The 22,915-nt window shown below is 45.2% G+C and overlaps 2 protein-coding genes across 2 annotated transcripts in view; both read right to left on the reverse strand.

Moving 5' to 3' along the window:
• The window catches only part of LOC140723079 (uncharacterized), a 561,502-nt gene that overhangs the window by 14,224 nt on the left and 524,363 nt on the right, over positions 1-22,915 (reverse strand). The window lies entirely within an intron of this gene.
• The window catches only part of LOC140723080 (uncharacterized), an 83,623-nt gene continuing 66,593 nt past the window's right edge, over positions 5,886-22,915 (reverse strand). Inside the window, exon 2 of the mRNA XM_073037700.1 lies at positions 5,886-7,800. Within this exon, the coding sequence (XP_072893801.1) occupies positions 6,369-7,406 (1,038 nt within the window). The 5' untranslated portion in view covers positions 7,407-7,800 and the 3' untranslated portion in view covers positions 5,886-6,368. The remainder of the gene's footprint in view (positions 7,801-22,915) is intronic.

Raw genomic sequence — 22,915 nt, forward strand, 5'->3', positions numbered from 1 at the left:
CATCTGAAAATCCATGCAAACAACATCCACTGCCTCTGCTTTATCTATCTTGCCTGTTATTTCCTCAAAATATTGCAAGTGATTTGTCACACACAATTCCCTGCAAAGGAATTCTGCTGACTTTGTCCTACTTCATCATGCCTCCCCGATTACAGTACCCAAAAAACTCACCCTTAATACACCCGAACATATCCCTGACCACTGAGATCAGACTAACTGTCCTATAATTTCACTGGACAACAATTTTCTTTTTCAAAAGCGTTGCATCCTCAGAATTGTTTTGTTTATGATTAACTGCTTGAAGATGAACACAAATATAATATAAGACTACTTGTATCACGCAGGAATTTGGAAAAACGACAAATTAACTTTTATTGAACATATTGTCTTTAATTGTATAATGGTGCTGATGCTTTGCAATGGTGCAACCAAGTTAAAAATACTTGGTTAATGATTTCCATTCGTACTCAAGTGTCTGAGGCTTCTCGCTTAAGTGTCCAACCCTAATTTGCAGCATTGCTGGATTCAGTTGCCCTGGTATCTTTTCTCCATGACCGCAATGTCCTGGTGAAACCTTTCACCATGCTCGTCACTAACAGCACCAAGATTTGCAGGGAGGAAGTCCAAATGTGAATGCAGAAAATGAATCTTTAGTGACATGTTGCATTTCGTGGTTTTATATGCTTGAAGCATGGTTTCAACCAGCTGCATGAAGCTTGGTGCTCTGTTGATGCCGAGAAAATTTTCAACAACTTCCTTGAATGCCTTCCATGTCGTTTTCTCCAGTCCCTCTAGAAATTCTTCAAATTGCCTGTCATTGATGACCTGTTTGATTTGTGGATCAATAAAAATGCTTATTCTGGGAAGCATCCGTCTCAAATATCAAAATCCTTCATAGAATTTTTTGTGCCTGGTGATAGCAAATTCCATCCTTACAGACCTGAACCCAATAATTATTACTGAAACCTGTCCTGCCTTGCAGCAGCCGCGCCGGCTCAGTATGCCCAAGCATGCCTGAACAAGATAGGAAACTTTCCAGCTTACATTGCAGGCAACATTTTAATTGACCGGAAATATGAATTGAAATAATAAACATAAGTGATTTCAAAAAATGGTGCGTGATAGGGAAATTTCATGGTGATTTTCATGATCAGTAGCCCAAAATTCATTAGATACACCTAAAGGTTTTCAGGAAGCAAAACCTTTGTTGTCCATTGTTTTTTTTCTTCTGCCTCCTTCTCTTCTTAAAGAGTGGAGTGACATTGGCAAGTTTCTAGTCCGCCAGAACCATTCCAACATCTAGTGATTTGTGATAGATCATTACTCATCACTTGAAGAGAAAACTAAGGGGGAACTTCTTCATTCAGAGGCGGGGAGAGTGTGCACCGAGCTGCCAGAGCAAGTGGCATGGACGATTTCAATCTTTAAGAGAAGTTTGCTTTGGTTCATGGATGAGAAGGATATGGAGGTCTATGGTCCAGGTGGAAGTTGTTGGAACTCGGCAGATTAATGTTTTGGCACGGACTAGTTTGGCTGAAAGGGGTTTGCCTGGGCTGTAGTGTTCTTTGACTCTAATGCCTTCACAGTCTCTTCAGCTACCTCTTTCTGAACCCTGGGGTGTACACCTTCTGGTCCAGGAGTGTTATCTACCTTCAGGCCTTTCAGCTTCAAAAACACCTTCTCTCCTTGGTAAAAGCATGTATCCTCACTTCTGCCCCAGGTACTGCTGAATGTTTGGCATTTATGTAATAAATTTAATGACACAACTGTAGTGGGTGACTTCAATCTGCAGGAGAATGGGGAAAGTCAGATTTGTGTCTGATCGCAAGAGATGGAATGTGTACAAAATGGCTTTTTAGAGCAGCTGATGGTTGAGCCTACTCGGGGAACTGTTATCTTAGATTGGGTGTTGTGTAATAACCAGATCTTATTAGGGAGGTTAATGTAAAGGAATCGTTAGAAGGCAGTGATCTTAATTTGATTGAATTCCCACTGCAATTTGTGAGGGAGAAGCATAGGTCACATGCGGAGTATCGCAATGGAATAAAGTGTATTACAGAGGCATGGGAGAGGTAGATAGATAGATAGATAGATAGATAGATAGATAGATAGATAGATAGATAGATAGATAGATAGATAGATAGATAGATAGATAGATAGATAGATAGATAGATACTTTATTCATCCCCATGGGGAAATTCAACTTTTTTTCCAATGTCCCATACACTTGTTGTAGCAAAACTAATTACATACAATACTTAACTCAGTAAAAAATATGATATGCATCTAAATCACTATCTCAAAAAGCATTAATAATAGCTTTTAAAAAGTTCTTAAGTCCTGGCGGTAGAATTGTAAAGCCTAATGGCATTGGGGAGTATTGACCTCTTCATCCTGTCTGAGGAGCATTGTATCGATAGTAACCTGTCGCTGAAACTGCTTCTCTGTCTCTGGATGGTGCTATGTAGAGGATGTTCAGAGTTATCCATAATTGACCGTAGCCTACTCAGCGCCCTTCGCTCAGCTACCAATGTTAAACTCTCCAGTACTTTGCCCACGACAGAGCCCGCCTTCCTTACCAGCTTATTAAGACGTGAGGCGTCCCTCTTCTTAATGCTTCCTCCCCAACACGCCACCACAAAGAAGAGGGCGCTCTCCACAACTGACCTATAGAACATCTTCAGCATCTCACTACAGAAATTGAATGACGCCAACCTTCTTAGGAAGTACAGTCGACTCTGTGCCTTCCTGCACAAGGCATCTGTGTTGGCAGTCCAGTCTAGCTTCTCGTCTAACTGTACTCCCAGATACTTGTAGGTCTTAACCTGCTCCACACATTCTCCATTAATGATCACTGGCTCCATATGAGGCCTAGATCTCCTAAAGTCCACCACCATCTCCTTGGTCTTGGTGATATTGAGACGCAGGTAGTTTGAGTTGCACCATATCACAAAGTCCTGTATCAGTTTCCTATACTCCTCCTCCTGTCCATTCCTGACACACCCCACTATGGCCGTGTCATCAGCGAACTTCTGCACATGGCAGGACTCCGAGTTATATTGGAAGTCTGATGTGTACAGGGTGAACAGGACCGGAGAGAGTACGGTCCCCTGCGGCGCTCCTGTGCTGCTGACCACCGTGTCAGACCTACAGTCTCCCAACCGCACATACTGAGGTCTATCTGTCAAGTAGTCCACTATCCAATCCACCATGTGAGAGTCTACTCCCATCTCCGTTAGTTTGATTCCCCAGGTGGCTGACGACTCTGAGAATAATTCATAACGTACAGGATAGATATGTCCGGCAGAAGTAGTTCTCAAATAGCGGGGCTAGACTACCACGGCTGACAAAGGAAGTTAAGGACTGTATAAAAGCCAAGGAAAGTGCATATAATGTAGCAAAAGTGAGTAGGAAGTTGGATAATTGGGTATCTTTTAAAATCCAGCAACAGGCAACTGAAAAAAAAAGCAGATTATAGTCCAGTTAGCCTAACCTCAGTGGCTGGGAAAGCATTTGAGTCTAAAATATCAGATGAGGTTTTGAGGTACGAGGAGACTAATGATAAAATAAGTCAAAGCCAGCATTGGTTCTGTACAGGGAAACCTTGCCTGACAAGTCTGTTACAGATCTTCAAGGAAGTCATAAGGAGGATGGACAAACGAGAGGCAGTGGATATCATTTAATTGGATTTTCAGAAGGCATCTGATAAGGTGTCACACAAGAGACTGCCTAACAGGATAAAAATCAGAGGAAATACTAGCATGGACAGAGGAATGGCTAACAGCCAAGAGGCAGCGAGTGGGAATAAAAGGGGCCTTTTCTGGTTGGCTAGCAGTGACTGGTGGTCTACAGGGGTCAGTATTTGGTCCACTACTTTTCACATCGTTTTGTCAATGAGTTGGATAATGGAACTGATGGCTTTGTGGCAAGGTTTGCGGATGATACAAAGGTAGGTGGAGGTGTTGGTAGTGCTGAGGAAGTAATCCGATTGCAGCAGGACATGGAAAAATTTCAAGAACGGGCAAAAAAGTGGCAGATGGAATACAATACTGGGAAATGTACGATAATGCATTTTGGCAAAAGGATCAATAGTGAACTATTATCTGATTGGGGAAAAGGTTCATACAACAGAAGTACTGAAGGAAATATGAATCCTCGGGCAAGACTCCCAGAAGGTTAATTTACAGGCTGGGCCTATGGTAAAGAAGGCAAATGCAATGCTGGCATTTATTTAAAGTGAAGTAGAATCTATGAGCAAGGAGATGATGCTAATATTTTATAAGATACTACTTAGGCCGCACTGAGAGTATTTGGGATGCATATCTCAGAAAAGGTGTGTTGTCGTTGGAGAGAGTCCAGAGGGTGTTCAAGAAGATGATTCCGGTAATAAAGGGGTTAAGATATGAGAAGTGTTTTCCAGCCTTGGGCCTGTACTCCTGCACTGACCTGTGTTTAATAAATGTGGGGGTAGGGTGTAAAATCTCACTGAATCCCACCGAATGTGGAAAGGTCTGGATAGTGTGGATGAGGAGAGGATTTTTCGTATGGTCGGGGTAGCCATAACGGAGGGCACAGCCTCCAAACTGAGGAGTGACCTTGCAGAGTAGTTAAGGAGGATTTTATTTAGTCAGAGAGAGGTGAATCTGTGGAATTCTCTGACACAGACGGCGGTGGGGGACAAGTCTGTGGGTATATTTTGGGCAGAAGCTAATAGTTTGCTGATCAGTCAGGGCACTACAGGATATGCCGAGGAGGCAGGTGCATGGGGTTGAGTGAGAACCAGGATCAGCCATGATAGAACGGCGGAGCAGACTTGATGGGGCTGAATGGCCTAATTCTGCTCCTATGTCTGATAGTCTTATACTGCGAGTGTCTGACACAGTGAAGATTGACACAAAATACTTATTACATTCGGCCGCTGTTTCTTCACTCTATTACTAACTCATCAGCACTATCTTCCAGCGGTACAGTATCAACTCTTGCCTCTCCTTTACTCTTTATGTATGTGAACAACTTTTGATACTTGATATTATTGGCTCACTTACCTTAATTTTTCATCTTTTCTCTCCAGTGTTTTTTTTTAGTTGTCTCCTGTTGGTTATGTAAATACTTTCCAATCCTCTCACTTCCCACTGTTTTCTTGCTATATTATATGACCCGGCTTTTGCTCTTATCAAAAACAGGAGAGAATCTGTGGATGCTGGAAGTCCAAGCAACACATACACAAAATGCTGGAGGAACCTAGAAGGCCATTAATAATATTACAGGATAAACAAGCAGGAACAACTCCCTCAATAGATAAAACCATTCCAAACACACACACGTTCCTCGACCAGTGGCGCACCTCACCACAGGCATTGTTGTGTCATCAGTCAGACAAACAAAAGATTTTCTCCATCAATCAGCTTCCAAATGTTGCTACTCTGTCATTCGTTGCCACGCCCCGCTGCTGATTCCCTTCTCCTCATCGTACTTTCTTACCCCGACCATCGTCCAGAGCCCCAAACTCTGCTCTGTGCGGACCCGCCTCTGGTTTCTGACCCTGCTTTGTTGAACATCCAACAAATGGTTTCCCATTCTGCTTTCAGTCTTTAGAGAACAGTGGTGTTTTCAACAACCCTTTAGAAGCAGGGAAAATGACCCATAATGTGGAAATGAGTCATGATTGAGGAGGTTAACTACCAAAGTCATTCTTCCTCAGCCCAGAGATTTGAAGGGTGAAGAACATCTCAGACGGAACTGCAGTCAGCTCAACTTCTTCAGTCTGCAGAGAATTCAATGGAAACCTCTTCACCCACAGAGTGGTGACTGTTTGGAACCCATCACCACAGGGAGAGTGAGACGGGAACAACAGGGCAGGATTTAAAAGGACTGTCCTGGAACAGAATCACTGGCCAGGTCCAGCTGGCCTGAGTTGACTCTCTACTGTGCACTAGGTGTGTTATAAATTCAGTAAGTACCGGAGACAGAGTTTAAAATAGAACTGATTTATTTGTCTCAGATGCAGAATATTAAACTCCAGTCCCATTAAAGGTGAATGTGCAGCAGAAGAAACTCCTCCCATGCCCAGTGACCAGGGTGCAGGACTGGGTGTGGTGAGCAGCAGCAATAATTGCAGAGTTCAGCACCGACAGTCACTCTAGAAATTGCATTCAGCAACGGTGATGGACAAATATCCAGCATGCAGCTCATTGAAACTTCCTCCCCAGTGTGAACCCCGTAGTGTGTCAGAAGGTTTGATTACTGAGTGAATCCTTCCCCACATTCACAGCAGGTGAACAGTCACTCCCCGTGTGAACTCAATGACAGAAATTTGGTGGAGATCGCTGAGAGAATCTCTTCTCAAAGTCTGAGCAAGTGAATGGCCTCTACCCAGTGTGAACTCGCTGGTGTCTCTGTAGATGAGATAACTGTGTGAATCCCTTCCCACATTCACCGCAGGTGAACGGCCTCTCCCCAGTGTGAACTGACTGATGTGCCAGTAGTTTGGATGACTGAGTGAATCCTTTCCCACATTCACTGCAGGTGAACGGCCTCTCCCCAGTGTGAAGTGACTGGTGTGCCAATAGGGTGGATGACCGTGTGAATCCCTTTCCACAGACTGAGCAGGTGAATGGCCTCTCCCCAGTGTGAACTGACTGGTGTCTCTGTAGGGTGGATGACTGACTGAATCTCTTCCCACAGTTTGAGCAAGTGAACGGCCTCTCCCCAGTGTGAAATCGCTGGTGTGCCAGCATATCAGATGACTGAGTGAATCCCTTCCCACAGATTGAGCAGGTGAACGGCCTCTCCCCAGTGTGAACTCTCTGGTGTCTTTGTAGTGTGGCTGACTGACTGAAACCCTTCCCACAGTCTGAGCAGATGAACGGCTTCTCCCCAGTGTGAACTCGTTGGTGACTCTGTAGGTTGGATAACTGAGTGAATCCCTTCCCACAGACTGAGCAGGTGAACAGCCTCTCCCCACTGTGAACTCGCTGGTGTTTTTGAAGATCAGATGACCAAGAGAATCCCTTCCCACAGTCTGAGCAGGTGAATGGCTTCTCCCCGGTGTGAACTCGCTGGTGTGCCAGTAGGTGAGATGACCGAGTGAATCCCTTCCCACATTCACCGCAGGTAAACGGCCTCTCCCCAGTGTGAACAGACTGGTGTGCCAGTAGTTCGGATGACTGAGTGAACCCTTTCCCACATTCTGAGCAGGTGAACAGTCGCTCCCAGGTGTGAACTGACTGGTGTCTCATTAGGTGAGATGACAACATGAATCCCTTCCCACAGTCTGAGCACGTGAACGGCCTCTCCCCAGTGTGAACTCGCTGATGTACCTTCAGTTGGGATGACTGAGTGAATCCCTTCCCACAGTCTGAGCAGGTGAACGGCCGCTCCCCGGTGTGAACTCGCTGGTGAGCCATTAGGTCAGATGACCGAGTGAATCCTTCTCCACAAATTCAGCAGATGACCTGCCAGAGTGATCTGACTGGTGTGTCCACAGGTGGGATGACCGACTGAATCCCTTCTCACACACAGAACAGGTGAATGGCCTTGCCCAGTGTGATCTTGCTGATGTACCTTCAGTTGAGATGACCGAGTGAATCCATTCCCACTGTCTGAGCAGGTGAACGGCCTCTCCCCTGTGTAAAATGACGGACGTGCCAGTTGGTCAGATGACCGAGTGAATCCCTCCCTACAGTCCGAGCAGGAAGGATGGTTGATTGAATCCCTTGCTCCTTAAATATCTAGACAGAGACAGCACAACTGGTGTGGTGTGTTTGAATTCCCATAGACAAATTCCTTGTCGTTTTCAACCTGTAAAAAGATTTAAAAATCCATCAGTGGGTGTAGGATACCATTTCAGATGAGATCACTGAGTTGTCAAGCTGTGAACTGACATCACACTGTCACAGTGAACTTCAACACAAGTTGGAGAGAGAAATCACCTTCTAACTGGGCACAGTGCTGGTATCTGGAATGATACGTTGGTTCATGAAGGCCAATATGTCAAAATCTTTCTTTCTGTCCCTATCGAACTGTGACACCACTTTCAGTGAATTATTGACCTGTATTCCCAGATTCCTTTCTTCTACAGCACTCCTCAGTGCCCGACCAGTCACTGTTTAAGACCTAGTTCCTACCAAAATGCAACACCCCACACTTGTCTCCATTAAATTCCATTTTGCATTTCTTAACCCATTTTTCCAGCTGATCCAGATCGCACTGCAAGCCATGACAGTCCTCCCCGCTGTTCATTACACCCCAATTTTGGTGTCATCCAAAAATTTGCTGATCCAGCTAACCATGATATCATCCAGATTACTGATATAGATGACAAACAACAACAGATCCAGCACTGATCCCTGTGGCAACCACTAGACACAGGCCTCCAGTCAGAGAGGCAACCATCTGCTACCACACTCTGGCTTCTCCCAAAGACAGTGTCTCATCCAATTTACTGTCTAATCTTGAATGCTGAATGACTTAACCAAACTCCCATATGAGACTTTGTCAACTGCCTTGCTAACGTCCATGTAGACAACACCTGCTGCCTTGCCTTCATCAACTTTCCTGATAACTTCCTCGAGAGACTCTATAAGATTGGTCAGACATGACCTACCATGCACAAAGCCATGCTGCCTATCCTTAATCAGTCCACATCGATCCAAATCCTTATATAACCGGTTCCTGCTCATACGTTCCAATAACTTTCCCACTACTGATGTCAAGCTCACCAACATATAATTTCCTAGTTTATTTTTTGAGCCTATCTTACACAGCGGAACAACACTGGCTGTCCTCCAGTCCGTCACCTGTCACTAAGGGTGATTTAAATATCTGTGCTTGGGCCCCGAAAATTTCTACACCTGTCCTCCGCAGGGTCCAAGCCCTGTCAGGCCTCGGGGATTTATCCACGCTAATTTGCCTTAAGACAGCAAACACCTCCACCTCTGTAATCTCACATTCTACAGGGGCTGTATTGAGAGCATCCTGAGCAGCTGCATCACTGCCCGGTTCGGAAATTGCACCATCTCGGATCGCAAGACCCTGCAGCGGATAGTGAGGTCAGCTGAGAAGATCATCGCGGTCTCTCTTCCCGCCATCACGGATATTTACACTACACGCTGCATCCGAAAAGGAAACAGCATTATGAAGGACCCCATGCACCCCTCATACAATCTCTTCTCCCTCCTGCCATCTGGGAAAAGGCTCTGAAGCATTCAGGCTCTCATGACCAGACTGTGTAACAGTTTCTTCCCCCAAGCTATCAGACTCCTCAATACCCAGAGCCTGGACTGACACCTTGCCCTACTGTCTTGTTTATTACTTATTATAATGCCGGTACTGTTTTGTGCACTTTGTGCAGTCCAGTGTAAGTCTGTAGTCTAGTGTAGCTTTCTCTGTGTTTTTTATATTATGTAGTTCAGTCTAGTTTTTTGTACTGTGTCATGTAAACCATGGTCCTGAAAAACGTTGTCTCATTTTTACTGTGCACTGTAGCAGCAGTTATGGTCAAAATGACAATAAAAGTTGACTTGACTTGAATAATAATAATAATAATAATAATAATAATAATAATAATAATAGAAATAATCTCCCCATCTATTTTGTCTCCTCATATGGATTACCATTCTGATCTTGCAGAGGATTAATTTTTTCCCTTGCAATCTTTTTGCTCTTAACATATCTGCAGAATCCCTGAGGATTCTCCTTCACCTTGTCTGCTGGGGCAACCTCATGCCTTCTTTTATTTCTTTCATGAGTGTTCACTTGAATTGCCTGTATTTCATAAGTACCCCCATTTGTTCCTATCTGCCTGTACCTGGTATGCACCTCCTTTTTATTGATCTGGGAGAGGAAAGCCAAAGGGGTGATAGATCTACATGGTGGGAGGTGGGGGTAAGGAGGGTTAAACTAAAGTTGCAGGGGGAATGGGAGCCTGAATAACAGAACAGATAGTGGAGAGGTTGTGGAGACAGTTGTTGTTCAGGCCTCAGACAAAGTCAGCAATGAAAAAGTTGAGTGTGGTGCAGTGAATATGCTGAGCCCTGTATATTTCAATACAAGGAGCAGCGTAGGAAATGTGGATGTGTTCAGGGATGGATCAACACCTGGAATTATGACACTAGGATCTGGCAACTGTGGATTGGGACAGGCTGTTTTATGGCAAAGGTGTGCTTGGTAAATGGGAGGCCTTCAAAGCGAAATTTTGAAAGTACAAAGTGGGTATGTGTGTGTCAGAATAAAAGGTAAAGACAGAAACTGTAGGGAACCTTGGATTTCAAGAGATAGTTTAAGAGCAAAAGGATTGCAAGGCACAAAGTTGGTCCTCTGGAAGACTGGAATGGCAATCCACGTGTGGAACCAAAGCAGATGGGGGAGATCTTAAATAATTTTCTATCTCTATTTACTCAGGAGATGGACAAAGGGTCTATGGGAGTGTGGAAAAGCGGCATTTAAATCGTGGACCCTGTACAGATTAAAGAGGAGAAGTTACTTCACTGTTCAAAATAGAAGATAGAAATCTACAGCATATTCCAGGCCATTCAGACTAAAATGTTGTGCCAACCATGTAACCTACTCTAGTAACTGCCTAGAATTTCCCTAGCACACACCCTCTGTTTTTCTAAGCTCCATGTACCTATCTAAGAGGCTAAAAGACCCCATTGTATCTGTCTGAACCACCGCTGCTGGCAGTGCATTCCATGCACGCACCACTCTCTGTGTAAAATTCTTACCCCTGACATCCCTCAGTATCTATTTCCAAGCACCTTAAAACTATGCCCCCTCGTGTTAACCATTTCAACCCTGGGAAAAAAACCTCTGGCCACCACACGCTCAATACCCCTCATCATTTTGTGCACCAAAAAATGTCTCTAAATATAAACAAGGAAATTATACATTGTACAATCTACTTTCCACGATTCAGTACATTTACACAGACAGGTGTGTAAAAAGGGCACAAAGAATATCGGGGACAAACAGGCCCAATTCACCAGAACCAATAACTGTTCCTGCTGCTACCATCCAGGAAACGGTACCACAGCAAAAGGACCAACAGGCTCTGGGACATCATCTTCCACCAGGCTATCAGACTGATTAATTCATGCTGATACAATTGCATTTTGATGTTATATTGACTGTCCTATGTACAAACTATCTATTATAAATTACTATAAATTACACATTGCACATTCAGATGGAGATGTAACGTAAATATTTCTACTCCTCATGTTTATGAAGTATGTATCTAATAAAGTCAATTCAATTCACCCTCTCCACTATCTGTTCTGTCATTCTGGCTCCCTTTCCCCCTACAACTTATTTTAACCACATCACCCCTTCCCCTGCTCACTACCACTAGCAAGCCTTACCACTAGGATATTCGTCCCCTCTTGTTCTGTTCCTCTAACTAACGAATCCCCTATCAGCCTTTTGACTTTCCTCTGCCAGGTAATCCCCCCCCCCCCAACAGTTTCTAAAATGGTCCACCTGTTGTTGTTGGGGATGGCTGCTGGAGTACTCTGCGATGGATATTTAACCTCATTCCCCTTCTTGACTCTCACCCAGTTTCCTGTGTCCTGCACCTTGGGAGTAACTCACCTCTCTTCATGTCATATCTATCACCCCCTTCAACTGCTGGATGATCTGGAATTCACCCATTTCAAGTTGCAGCTCATTGAAGTGCAGGGTTACAAGCTGCAGCTGGATGCACATCTTGTAGGTGAGGGCATCAGGGATACTGGAGGGCTCCCCTCCTTCCCTCCAATACCCCTCTAATTTGTAATAATCTCCTCTCTAATTTATAATAACCAGTGTGAAGATAAATCTTGTACTGTGTATTTTTTACTCAGTGACAAGATGTGCACAGTGAATTTTATATAGAGAGGTATTCATTTTCACAACTAGCAAATCACTGTCAATAGGAACTTTGATCTCCTCTGGGTTTGATCGAGTTCATCTGCACTCTCACACAACCTATGTAGCAGGCCTGTAACAGGAAATGGAGGATTTTCTCACCAAAGCTTTTGCACATTGTCCATATGTGGTTTCCTTGCTAAATTACGCTTTAAGAAGTCAGATTTCCAAATATCACTCCACTTCTTCCCACTTGCAAATTCTCCAGCAACTCTTACATCACCAAAATGCAAACAGGCATCCCCAGTTTCTGTACTCTACATAAATATTTCCTCTGAACCCTCCCCCAATGACTGACGGTGGTGAACTCAGTGATGATAATGCCAATGTATATGAAGGGAAGGGCAGTAGTCTGTCTCACCGGAGTCTGGCACATTTGTGATGTGAAAGCTGCTTGTTGCCCAGGACAAAGGTGCTTGATATAATTATGTACCCAGAGAAAATTGGACAAAACATGTTCTCACTGGTAGAAAAGTCCAGAGCAAGAGGAGGTAGAGGAAGCAACACACATAAAATACTGGAGGAGTTCAGCAGGCCAAGCAGCATCTACGGAAAAGAGTACAAATGCTGATTTTCTCAACTGCTGATGTAAAAGATTTTGTTCCCTTTCTCCGAGTTCCTAATCCTTGCATTTAGATAGCTGGAGCTCAGCTCTGTCTGAGAGATCCTTCGGTTCCCATTCCCTCTTCAACCGGAAGCTCCCCGGGGCCCGTGTACGGATCATGGGGCTGAGAGAGAGGGAAGAGGGAAGGACTGTACCGGGTGTGCTGGCCACGGTGACCGGATTTCACAGGAATCGCCCCGAAGTCGGTGTTTAATATAAAAACATGGAGAATACCCAGACAGTGGAAAACATCCTGTATTGTCCCGGTACCGAAGAAACCACAACCAAAGGAGTTGAATGACTTCAGACCTGTTGCCTTGACGTCGCACGTGATGAAGACCATGGAGCGGCTGATAATACAGAATCTGAGGCCACAAACCAGGCACGCCCGGGATCCGCTTCAGTTTACGTATAAGGAGAAGGTGGGAGTGGAGGATGCTATCACGTATTTGCTGCACAAATCACTCTCTCACCTAGATGGGGTCAGTTGTGCTGTGAGGATTACATTCCTTGACTTCTCTAGTGCCTTTAACACCATCCAGCCCAAGATCTTAAGGCACAATCTAACGGAGATGGGAGTAGACTCTCACATGGTGGATTGGATAGTGGACTACTTGACAGATAGACCTCAGTATGTGCGGTTGGGAGACTGTAGGTCTGACACGGTGGTCAGCAGCACAGGAGCGCCGCAGGGAACCGTACTCTCTCCGGTCCTGTTCACCCTGTACACATCAGACTTCCAATATAACTCGGAGTCCTGCCATGTGCAGAAGTTCGCTGATGACACGGCCATAGTGGGGTGTGTCAGGAATGGACAGGAGGAGGAGTTTAGGAAACTGATACAGGACTTTGTGATATGGTGCAACTCAAACTACCTGCGTCTCAATATCACCAAGACCAAGGAGATGGTGGTGGACTTTAGGAGATCTAGGCCTCATATGGAGCCAGTGATCATTAATGGAGAATGTGTGGAGCAGGTTAAGACCTACAAGTATCTGGGAGTACAGTTAGACGAGAAGCTAGACTGGACTGCCAACACAGATGCCTTGTGCAGGAAGGCACAGAGTCGACTGTACTTCCTTAGAAGGTTGGCATCATTCAATGTCTGCAGTGAGATGCTGAAGATGTTCTATAGGTCAGTTGTGGAGAGCGCCCTCTCTTTGTGGTGGCGTGTTGGGGAGGAAGCATTAAGAAGAGGGACGCCTCACGTCTTAATAAGCTGGTAAGGAAGGCGGGCTCTGTCGTGGGCAAAGTACTGGAGAGTTTAACATCGGTAGCTGAGCGAAGGGCGCTGAGTAGGCTACGGTCAATTATGGAAAACCCTGAACATCCTCTACATAGCACCATCCAGAGTCAGAGAAGCAGTTTCAGCGACAGGTTACTATCGATGCAATGCTCCTCAGACAGGATGAAGAGGTCAATTCTCCCCAATGCCATTAGGCTTTACAATTCAACTGCCAGGACTTAAGAACTTTCTTTTTAAAGCTATTATTAATGCTTTTTGAGTTAGTGATTTAGATGCATATCATATTATTACTGAGTTAAGTAGATAGATAGATACTTTATTCATCCCCATGGGGAAATTCAACTTTTTTCCAATGTCCCATACACTTGTTGTAGCAAAACTAATTACATACAATACTTAACTCAGTAAAAAAAATGTGATATGCATCTAAATCACCATCTCAAAAAGCATTAATAATAGCTTTAAAAAGTTCTTAAGTCCTGGCGGTAGAATTGTAAAGCCTAATGGCATTGGGGAGTATTGACCTCTTCATCCTGTCTGAGGAGCATTGCATCGATAGTAATAGTATTGTATGTAATTAGTTTTTGCTACAACAAGTGTATGGGACATTGGAAAAAAGGTTGAATTTCCCCATGGGGATGAATAAAGTATCTATCTATCTATCTATCTATCTACCTGCAACCACCATTTTCAAGGCCTTCTGTGTACTGCGCGCATGCGTGAAACTCAGGGACGTCCTCAGCCTGACGCCTGCGCATTTCATCGGCGCTTTAGCGCCGGCGAAATTCTTAACGCATGGCCCTATGGGTAATCACGGTGCCATTAAACATTGCTGCAAGCACCGGTTCAATGTCCATACCTCATTTTTTTTTATAGTGTGTATAGAAAAATCTGCAGCTGTTTTAACGCAGAAAGCGGCTCCCATAAGCAATATACTCAATATCAACCTGTATCTAATGCCAAAGTAAAATGCAGATATAAAACACAGGAGATTCTGTAGTTGCTGGAAATACAGAGGCGCACACACACAAAACGCTGGAGGAACTCTGTAATTCAGAGAGCAACTAAGCAGCGGAGTACACAGGCTAGACATGCTGAAGGGGCTCTGCCTAAACGTTTTCTATTTATTCCTCTCCAAAATTTCTGCCTGATCTGTTGATTTCCACTAGTATTTTGCAGAAATTAACCCTTTTTTTCGATCAACCAGATTCCAAATGCTTCTAATCTTTCACTTTTAACCACATCCTGCTGGTCTTATTCGTCCTCCTCCTCTGGACCCCATCTCCCTCTGGAGCCCCTGACTCAGGCTGGCAACTCTTCGGTTTCTGACTCTGCACCATCGAAGATTCACTCGCTAGTCTGCTGTCAGACTTTAGAGGCGCAACGTGTTACGAGACCGCAGGTTCGTTTACTGTGAGTGTCGCTTTAAGTGCCTGAGTGAGGCGGGGCTGTGACGTCAGACACAAGCTGCGGCAGCCTGAGGGAGCGGGAGCGGGAGAGGGAGACAAGCTGTTGGAAATTCAGCGTGTGACTGCTATAGGCTGCAGCTCTTCCATGCCCAAAATGTTGGGTTGATCTGATCATCGGCACGCAGTGCACAACGGATATGTGACTGCCACTTCGTATCATCCATACGTGTGGATTTGCTGGAGTATCCTGTGGTATCACTTTTGTTGACCCTTACGTGGAATCGGGGTGTTCTGTGGTAACCACTTGAAGACGATATTCCTGTGACTGTCATCTGGTGATATTTCTAAGTGGATTTCGGAACTAATCGACGGATCAGATCTTCGGCGACTGTTATTTCGTTTTCCCAGCGTGGAATGTGTGTGGAATTCTTCGTTATTGCCTTCTCTCTACATTTTCGTGTGGATTTACAAATCTCTCCTCTCACTCACTTATTCCGTGGATTACTGAACTTTTCTAATTTACCATCTGAAGTCTTTAAGCATTGTTTCCCAAGCTTGATAGTTTGGGAGCTATATATACGCATTACACTGTTAACTTCTGTTTATTTCCTTTAATCTTTTATATTTGGAGTAGATACTGTTACGTACCCCCGTGACAGGTCAAAGAACCAGCAGAAATAGAAAACACCGTGGGGTCTGGTATTGCTACAAACTAATGCTATTTATTAGTAACTACGCGATACAGCAAGATAAATGCAGATATATCAAACAGGTTAGCAATGATCGTGTGTGTGTGTGTGTGTGTGTGTGTGTGTGTGTGTGTGTGTGTGTGTGTGTGTGTGTGTGTGTGTGTGTGTGTGTGTGTCTGTGTGTGTGTGTGTGTGTGTGTGTGGAAATAGGAAAGCCAAGATTCTTCACGCCTCGGGGTGAATGGATACCGTCTTACGGTGATGAGTGAGGTTCACTTCAGTTCGTGGGATTGAGTCGAGTAGTGATGGAGAGAGAAAGAGGGAGAGTTTTGAGTCTTCAGGTAAGCTGACGCCGTCGATAGTCCCGTCGTCCTCCGAAATCCTTTGGAAGTCACTGACTGTGACACTACAAACGGGACCGTTCTTCTGTGGTGGAGTTATTAACCCAGGCGAGGGATGGGCACACGAATAACTCCCCACCGGTCACAGCCTTTTCACACTGCGAGAGCCACTGATCGATGCTCCTGATCGATCTTCCAAAGTCCACCTTTTTCTGTGGACACAACAAAGCTCATTCAGTGTCCAAAACCATGTGTCTGGAGGTGTATCAGCGGACCTCCTACTTATCTCTCCGTGCTGAGCCCCAGCTGTCCATCAAACAGTTCCTCCCTTCTCTCTCTGTAAGAACACAGAAGCTGACAGTGTCCTTGTAAAAGTGTAAACAAGCTTGCAGAGAAACCATAACTCTCTCTCTCTCTCTCTCTCTCTCTCTCTCTCTCTCTCTCTCTCTCTCTCTCTCTCTCTCTCTCTCTCTCTCTCTCTCTCTCTCTCTCTCTCTCTCTCTCTCTCTCTCTCTCCAACGTCTTCGGTGTTGAACAACATCTCCCTCTCTCTTTTCAAAAACACAGTTCATAGGGGTAATTCAGGACCCCGTCACAATACTAATGAAGAGAGTGGTTTTAACATCGAAACCAGACTCCATTAGTGATCTGTTGCTGCTGGTACGTAACAATTGCAACAACCCAGCTGTCTGAGGCACAGTCCTTTAAAATTGGTGGAAATGACCCAACACGTTGAAAAGAGCGGGGAAGAAGGAGTTTAACCATCTTCGTCCGGAGCCCTGAAGAACGTCACAACCACAGTGAGCTCATCGTCTTATTCAGCCCGGAGAAAATCATGCAGGGAATTCATGCAGGTGTATAAGATGATGAGAGGCATTGGTCGTGTGGATAGCCAGAGGCTTTTTCCCCAGGGCTGAAATGGCTAACACGAGGGGGAATAGGTTTAAGCTGCTTGGAAGTAGGTACAGAGGAGATGTCAGAGCTAAGGTTTTTAAGCAAAGATTGGTGGGTGTGTGGGATGCACTGCCAACGACGGTGGTAGAGGCGGATACAATAGGGTCTTTTAAGAGACTCTCAGATAGGTACATGGAGCTTAGGAAAATAGAGGGCTATGCGGCAGGGTAAAGCAGTTACTAGAGTAAGTTATATGATTGGCACAACACTGTGGACCAAAGCGTCAGTAATGTGTTGTAGATTTCTATGATTCTATGAAATTCAAGGGAAATCTGTTATGAGTGATGAACAGATCTGATGGACAATGGGATGAAGAGTTAACCATCCTCCCCCCCCCCCGAGAAACACGAACTATTACTGTTGCTATGCTAACCATGAGAAAGAGACGAAAAACAGGCAAGAACATTCGCTACAGATAAGAGAGGGGAGAGAGACAGTTGATTTACTGTATTATGACTTCTGCAAGGGTTATTTATCTTCTACTATTTTGCTCATAAACATTCCTCAGTGGACTGAAGGAGTGGCCTGATTTGATGGACACAGTCATTCAGGAGTGATGGACAGCTGAGTCCCCGTGAGTAGGGATAAAAGACAGGTCTGGAGAGACACCCTCCAGACACGCCAGTGGAGACTGATTGAGTTTTGGAACCGACAAGAAAGGTGGGGGCTTCGAAGACCGAACCAGGTGGTCGGTCATTAAGGCCATCAGTGTAAAAACAGGGCTGGTGGGGGCTTGTGTGCATGTCCACTCATGCCAGAGTGACGAGTCCACCACAGAAGAACGGTCTAGCTGAAGACCAGTGGGGTCATAACTGAATGACTACAACGGTACGACAGATTAAGAAAGCAAAGGAAGGTTTGGCTGCGGTAGTTGTTACATCTTGCTCGCTCTCTCTCTCTCTCTCTCTCTCTCTCTCTCTCTCTCTCTCTCTCTCTCTCTCTCTCTCTCTCTCTCTCTCTCTCTCTCTCTCTCTCAATGCAACAACCATAACTACATCAGCACTCATGAACTGAACTGAACTTTATATTTTTCTATGACAATTCATTTAACCCGAGACTTTGAAAGAGCTTGCTTATTATTGCTTATTATTATTCCTACACTTTTAGGTTTATTACTTCTAACTTGTTTTTATATGTATATTTGCATTATTGATATGGTTTTGCTTATTTTTATTAATAAACACCTTTAGTTTGGTACCAACAGACTCCAACGGATTCTTCTTTCTCTGCTGTTTAAACACCCAGTTACGGGGTACGTAACAAATCTCCTATCCCATAGAGTGGTGACTAGTTGCAACCTGTCATCTCAGGGAGAGCAAGAGGGGAATGGCAGGGATATATTTTCATATACTGATATGGAACAGAAACATGGGCAGGACAAGATGGGCCGAGTGGCCTCTCCAGTGACACACGGGATTTGATACAGAAGTGATTTATCTGTCACAGATCTACAATATTAAACACCAGTCTAGTTTAAGGCTAACATCAGCAGAACAGACTCCTCCAATGCTCAGTGACCAGGGTTCAGTCCTGGGTGCGATGAGCAGCCGCAAGAACTGCAGAATCTGACAGTAACAGTCCCTCATGAACCTGCAGCTGCCTTCAGTCACCGTGATGGTTAAACATTTAACACGGAGCTGATTTGAACTTCCTCCCTGATGTGAAGTTGCTGGTGTTGCAGCAGATGGGATGACTGAGTAAAACTCTTTGCTCACTCCGGACAGAAATGTGGCCTCTATTTATTGTGAACTCACCGGAGCATCACAAGGTGGGTTAACTGAATGAGTCTCTTCGCACACACGGAGCAGGTGAACGGTTGAGGTTTTTTTTTCTTCGCCAAGAAACAAAGAAAGAGCATGAAAGTCGTTCAGATAGAAAAATCAAACTCCAACCCCACCCCCAGCTTAAAAAAAGAACGGTATCCCGATCATCAATCCACAACGCGCCCCCCTCCCGCACAAAAGGGAACAATAACATCGAGACAACCCTAGCCCACACAACTGCGGAGGAGCCGGTGTCACCAGTGTGGAGCCGGCCGCACCGGGAGCAGCGGACACAACGGGCGACCCCGGAAGATTCACAGGTGAAGTGTCGCCTCACCTGGAAGGATGTTTGGACAACGGAGAGAGATCGACCGTCCGGCCCTTTCACTGTGACACCCCGAACTCCACATCAAATACGTCCAAACGAATCTGGGCGAACTTTAATAACCAATAAATATAATTCCTCTCAGCGATCAGCTGTCTGAGTGATTCCCTGACTCTGAGAGGAAGGGGTATCTATGGTCCACACTGTCAGGGTGTCGAGTTTACCAGGAGACAAAGACTGCAGGGACGAGAGGTTCTCTGTTGACTAATACACTGTGTGTGGACACCGCTGGCAATTCTGGTGTTGTGACCCGAATCGAGACAAACACCACGCTGCCCACTCCACCAACAACACGGCACAGCCGGACACATAACAGGGGACTTTACATCCCACAACACTGGATTCAGTGATGAAACCCGTGATTAATGTCGTTGTCCCACTGAAAGGTCCATTAAATGCCAGCGCTCGCACGCAGGTGACGTCAGACAGCTCCCCCCCCCCCACGCGCCTGACGTCACTCATGGGCTCCCCACACCGGGATCTGCCCTCACGTGCGCGGTGTCTTACGTCACCCACGCGCTGCTGTGCTCGAGCTTTATCGGTTGAACGGCTGGGCTAATAATCACGTGACCAGCCCCTCCCCCACCGCTGTCAACAGAGGATTCAGGCGCTGCGCTATTCCCATTGGTGCGAAGCGATGCCAATCACTGGTTACAACCAGTCGCGGAGGCGGACAAGCCGAGTGGGCGTTACCCCGCTGAGTCCGTCTCCCGCTCGAGCGCCGACCGCCTCCTCAGAGTGGAGAAAACCTCAAAGTAAATGTCCGCTTTCTGATTTATTTCCATTTCCCTCCGAGGGAAGTTGGGGTGTTTGTGAAGCGTCTCCCGCGGCCGGAGTCTGATCGGACAGAAACATGTGGCTGAGATGGGAGAGCAGCCGCCACCTTGCTGATGGTTAGAGGGGCTGAATGGCCTCCTGCTGTTTCTCATTTGATGTTTCTGTGTTCCTGTCCAGCAAGGCTCCGGAGGAATGTGAATAGAAATTAGTGTTTATAAACACAGAACTGATTTAAATGAAACGTGAACATTTCCTGTTTGGGTCTGAATCATGTTTTGGACCGGGATGGGATTTGAGCCGGTGACTCTGTGACCTGGAGGTGGAGGGAAAGGGATCGGGGAAGATATGGTGTGGAAAAATAATCATGTATCTGGGGTAAATATGGAATAATGTGGTGAATGCGGTGGATGGGTCGGGCAGTGTGTGAAGGGTGAGAAACGGAGTCACCGGTTCAGGTGGGAGTCCCTCCACCCGTCACCTGATCCCGTTTCCTGTTCACGTTTTTCTGCAGATCTGCAGCATCTGCGGGTCACTGCTCTACGTGTCCGTGTAGCTTCACCTTTTGCCCCTTCAGACAAGGCAGTGAGATCCGGATCTGTCACGTCCTCTCGTTGTGGGTGGACAATGTTTTTTTCTCTGCAATAGTTTCTGCATGTTTCATTCCACTGTTATGAGGCGCTGAAGTGCAGCTGATGTTTCTGGTGTCTGACCCGTTTATGTGAGAATTTATCCTTTTCTATTTATCTGAGCTTCTCATAAATGTGAAAAGTTTAATTCAGCTTCACCTCAGAATTTCCAAAGCAACAACGCAGTCAGTCAAATAGTTCCACACAATTAAGATAGTTTATTATATCTTTAATTTTTTTTCTATTTTTGTACTATATATGTATATTCTTATTTTAAATCACAATTGTTAAAAACTATTGTTAAGAATTAGGTTCTACTGCTACTGCAAGGACAACGAATTTCATGGCATATGCCGGTGCTATTAAACCTGATTCTGATATTGATATGGGAGACCCACTACCGGTCACCTGATCCCATTTACTGCAGATCGTAATGTGAGATTGAAGCATTTTCCATATATTTGCTTTCCACAGAAATGACAACAATTCAGTTTCCTTCTGTGGTTCCAGAGCAGAAGCTCAGTCTGTCTAATATTTCCACACAATTAAAATGGGAAATTTGTTTATTATCATCATGTACTGAGCTACAGTGGAAATCTTGCCTGATGTACCATCCACACAGACAGATACATTACAACAGTACATTGAGCTGATATACGACAAAACACTCACTGTAACAAAGCATTATGGCTGCAGAGAAAGTGCAATGCAGATAGACATATGGTGCAGGGTCACGTCGAGTTACATTGTGAGGTTGAGTCCATTTTATCATTCATTTGGCTTGTAACTTCAGACAGGAAGCCATCCTTTAGCCTGGTGTTACACGCTTTAAGGCTTTTGTATCTCTTCCCTGATGGGGGAGCGGGTTTGCAGCAAGAATGTCCAGGTTATGAGCTTCTTTGTGTACATGGCCTGCTTTTCCGAGGGAGGGGAAGTGTAGGAAGAGTCCATGAAGGGGTGGCTTGTTTCTCTGATGTTCTCTGCTCTCCAAAGTTCTCTGCAGTTCCTTGCAGTCATCGGCAGAGCAGTAGCCATACAAAGGCGTGAAGTATCGACAAGGAGCTCAGAGACCTCGGCCTTCACCCTGCCTAGTGTAGGTGAATCCTGGACTTCCTGTCAGATCGCCGGCAGGTGGTAAGAGTGGGCTCCATCTCCTCTGTCTCTCTGACCCTCAGCACACATACCCCACAGGGTTGTCACTTTGGCCCCCTCCTTTACTCTCTGTGCACCCATGACTTGTGTTGCCACCCACAGCTCCAATCTGCTAATTAAATTTTGCTGACAGCACTACATTGATTGGCCTAATCTCAAATACTGATAACAATCAATCAAATGCCTCCTGACAAGGCTCGGTCCAAACAAACTTTTCACCCTTCTTCAGGAGATTAGTCAGAGGAAGAGCGATAGCAGCAATGTTCTTACAGAACTTACGGTAACATCCATCCATTCCCAGAAACCTTCTAAGAGCCTTCTTAGCAGTCAGAATAAGAACTTGAGAAATTGCCTGGACTTTTGCCTGAACAGGAGCCAACGTGCTTTGACCTACAACATAGCCAAGACAGGTCACACTGGCATGGCCAAATTCACTCTTAGCCAAGTTAACTGTAAGGTTGTCCTAGGAAAGCCTGTCAAATAGCTTTTCTACTGCAGAGATATGCTCTTCCCAAGTGCCACTCCCTGTAACTAAGTCATCAATATAGGTATCTGTGTGTTCTAACCCTCGAATTACAAAATCAATCATTCTCTGGGATGTTACTGGAGCATTTTTCCTTCCAAAAGGCAAAACATTGTATTCATACAACCCAGATGGTGTCACAAACGCAGAAATTTCTCTACCTCTGTCCGTCAATGGAACACACCAATGCCCTTTCAACAAATCAATCTTAGTTAGAAATTGGGTTTTCAAGCCTCATCCATGCAATCATCCACTCTAGGGATAGAATAGGCATCTGTTTTTGTTACTGCATTTACCTTTCTATATTCAGTGCAAAATCTAACACTACCATCAGGTTTGGGCACAATAATGCAGGGTGACTCCAATCTCATTTTGAAGGTCAAATAATACCATTCTCCAGCAGATACTCAATTCCCTGGTCAACCAGTTTACACTTTTCTACGTTCATGCGAAGTGGGTGTTGTTTAATCAGTTTGGCTTGACCAACATCTACATCATGTACCGCGACCGTGGTTTGCTTGGGGACATCGGGAAATAAATCT

The sequence above is a fragment of the Hemitrygon akajei genome, unplaced genomic scaffold (genome assembly GCF_048418815.1).
Source record: "Hemitrygon akajei unplaced genomic scaffold, sHemAka1.3 Scf000100, whole genome shotgun sequence".
NCBI classification, from domain to species: domain Eukaryota; kingdom Metazoa; phylum Chordata; class Chondrichthyes; order Myliobatiformes; family Dasyatidae; genus Hemitrygon; species Hemitrygon akajei.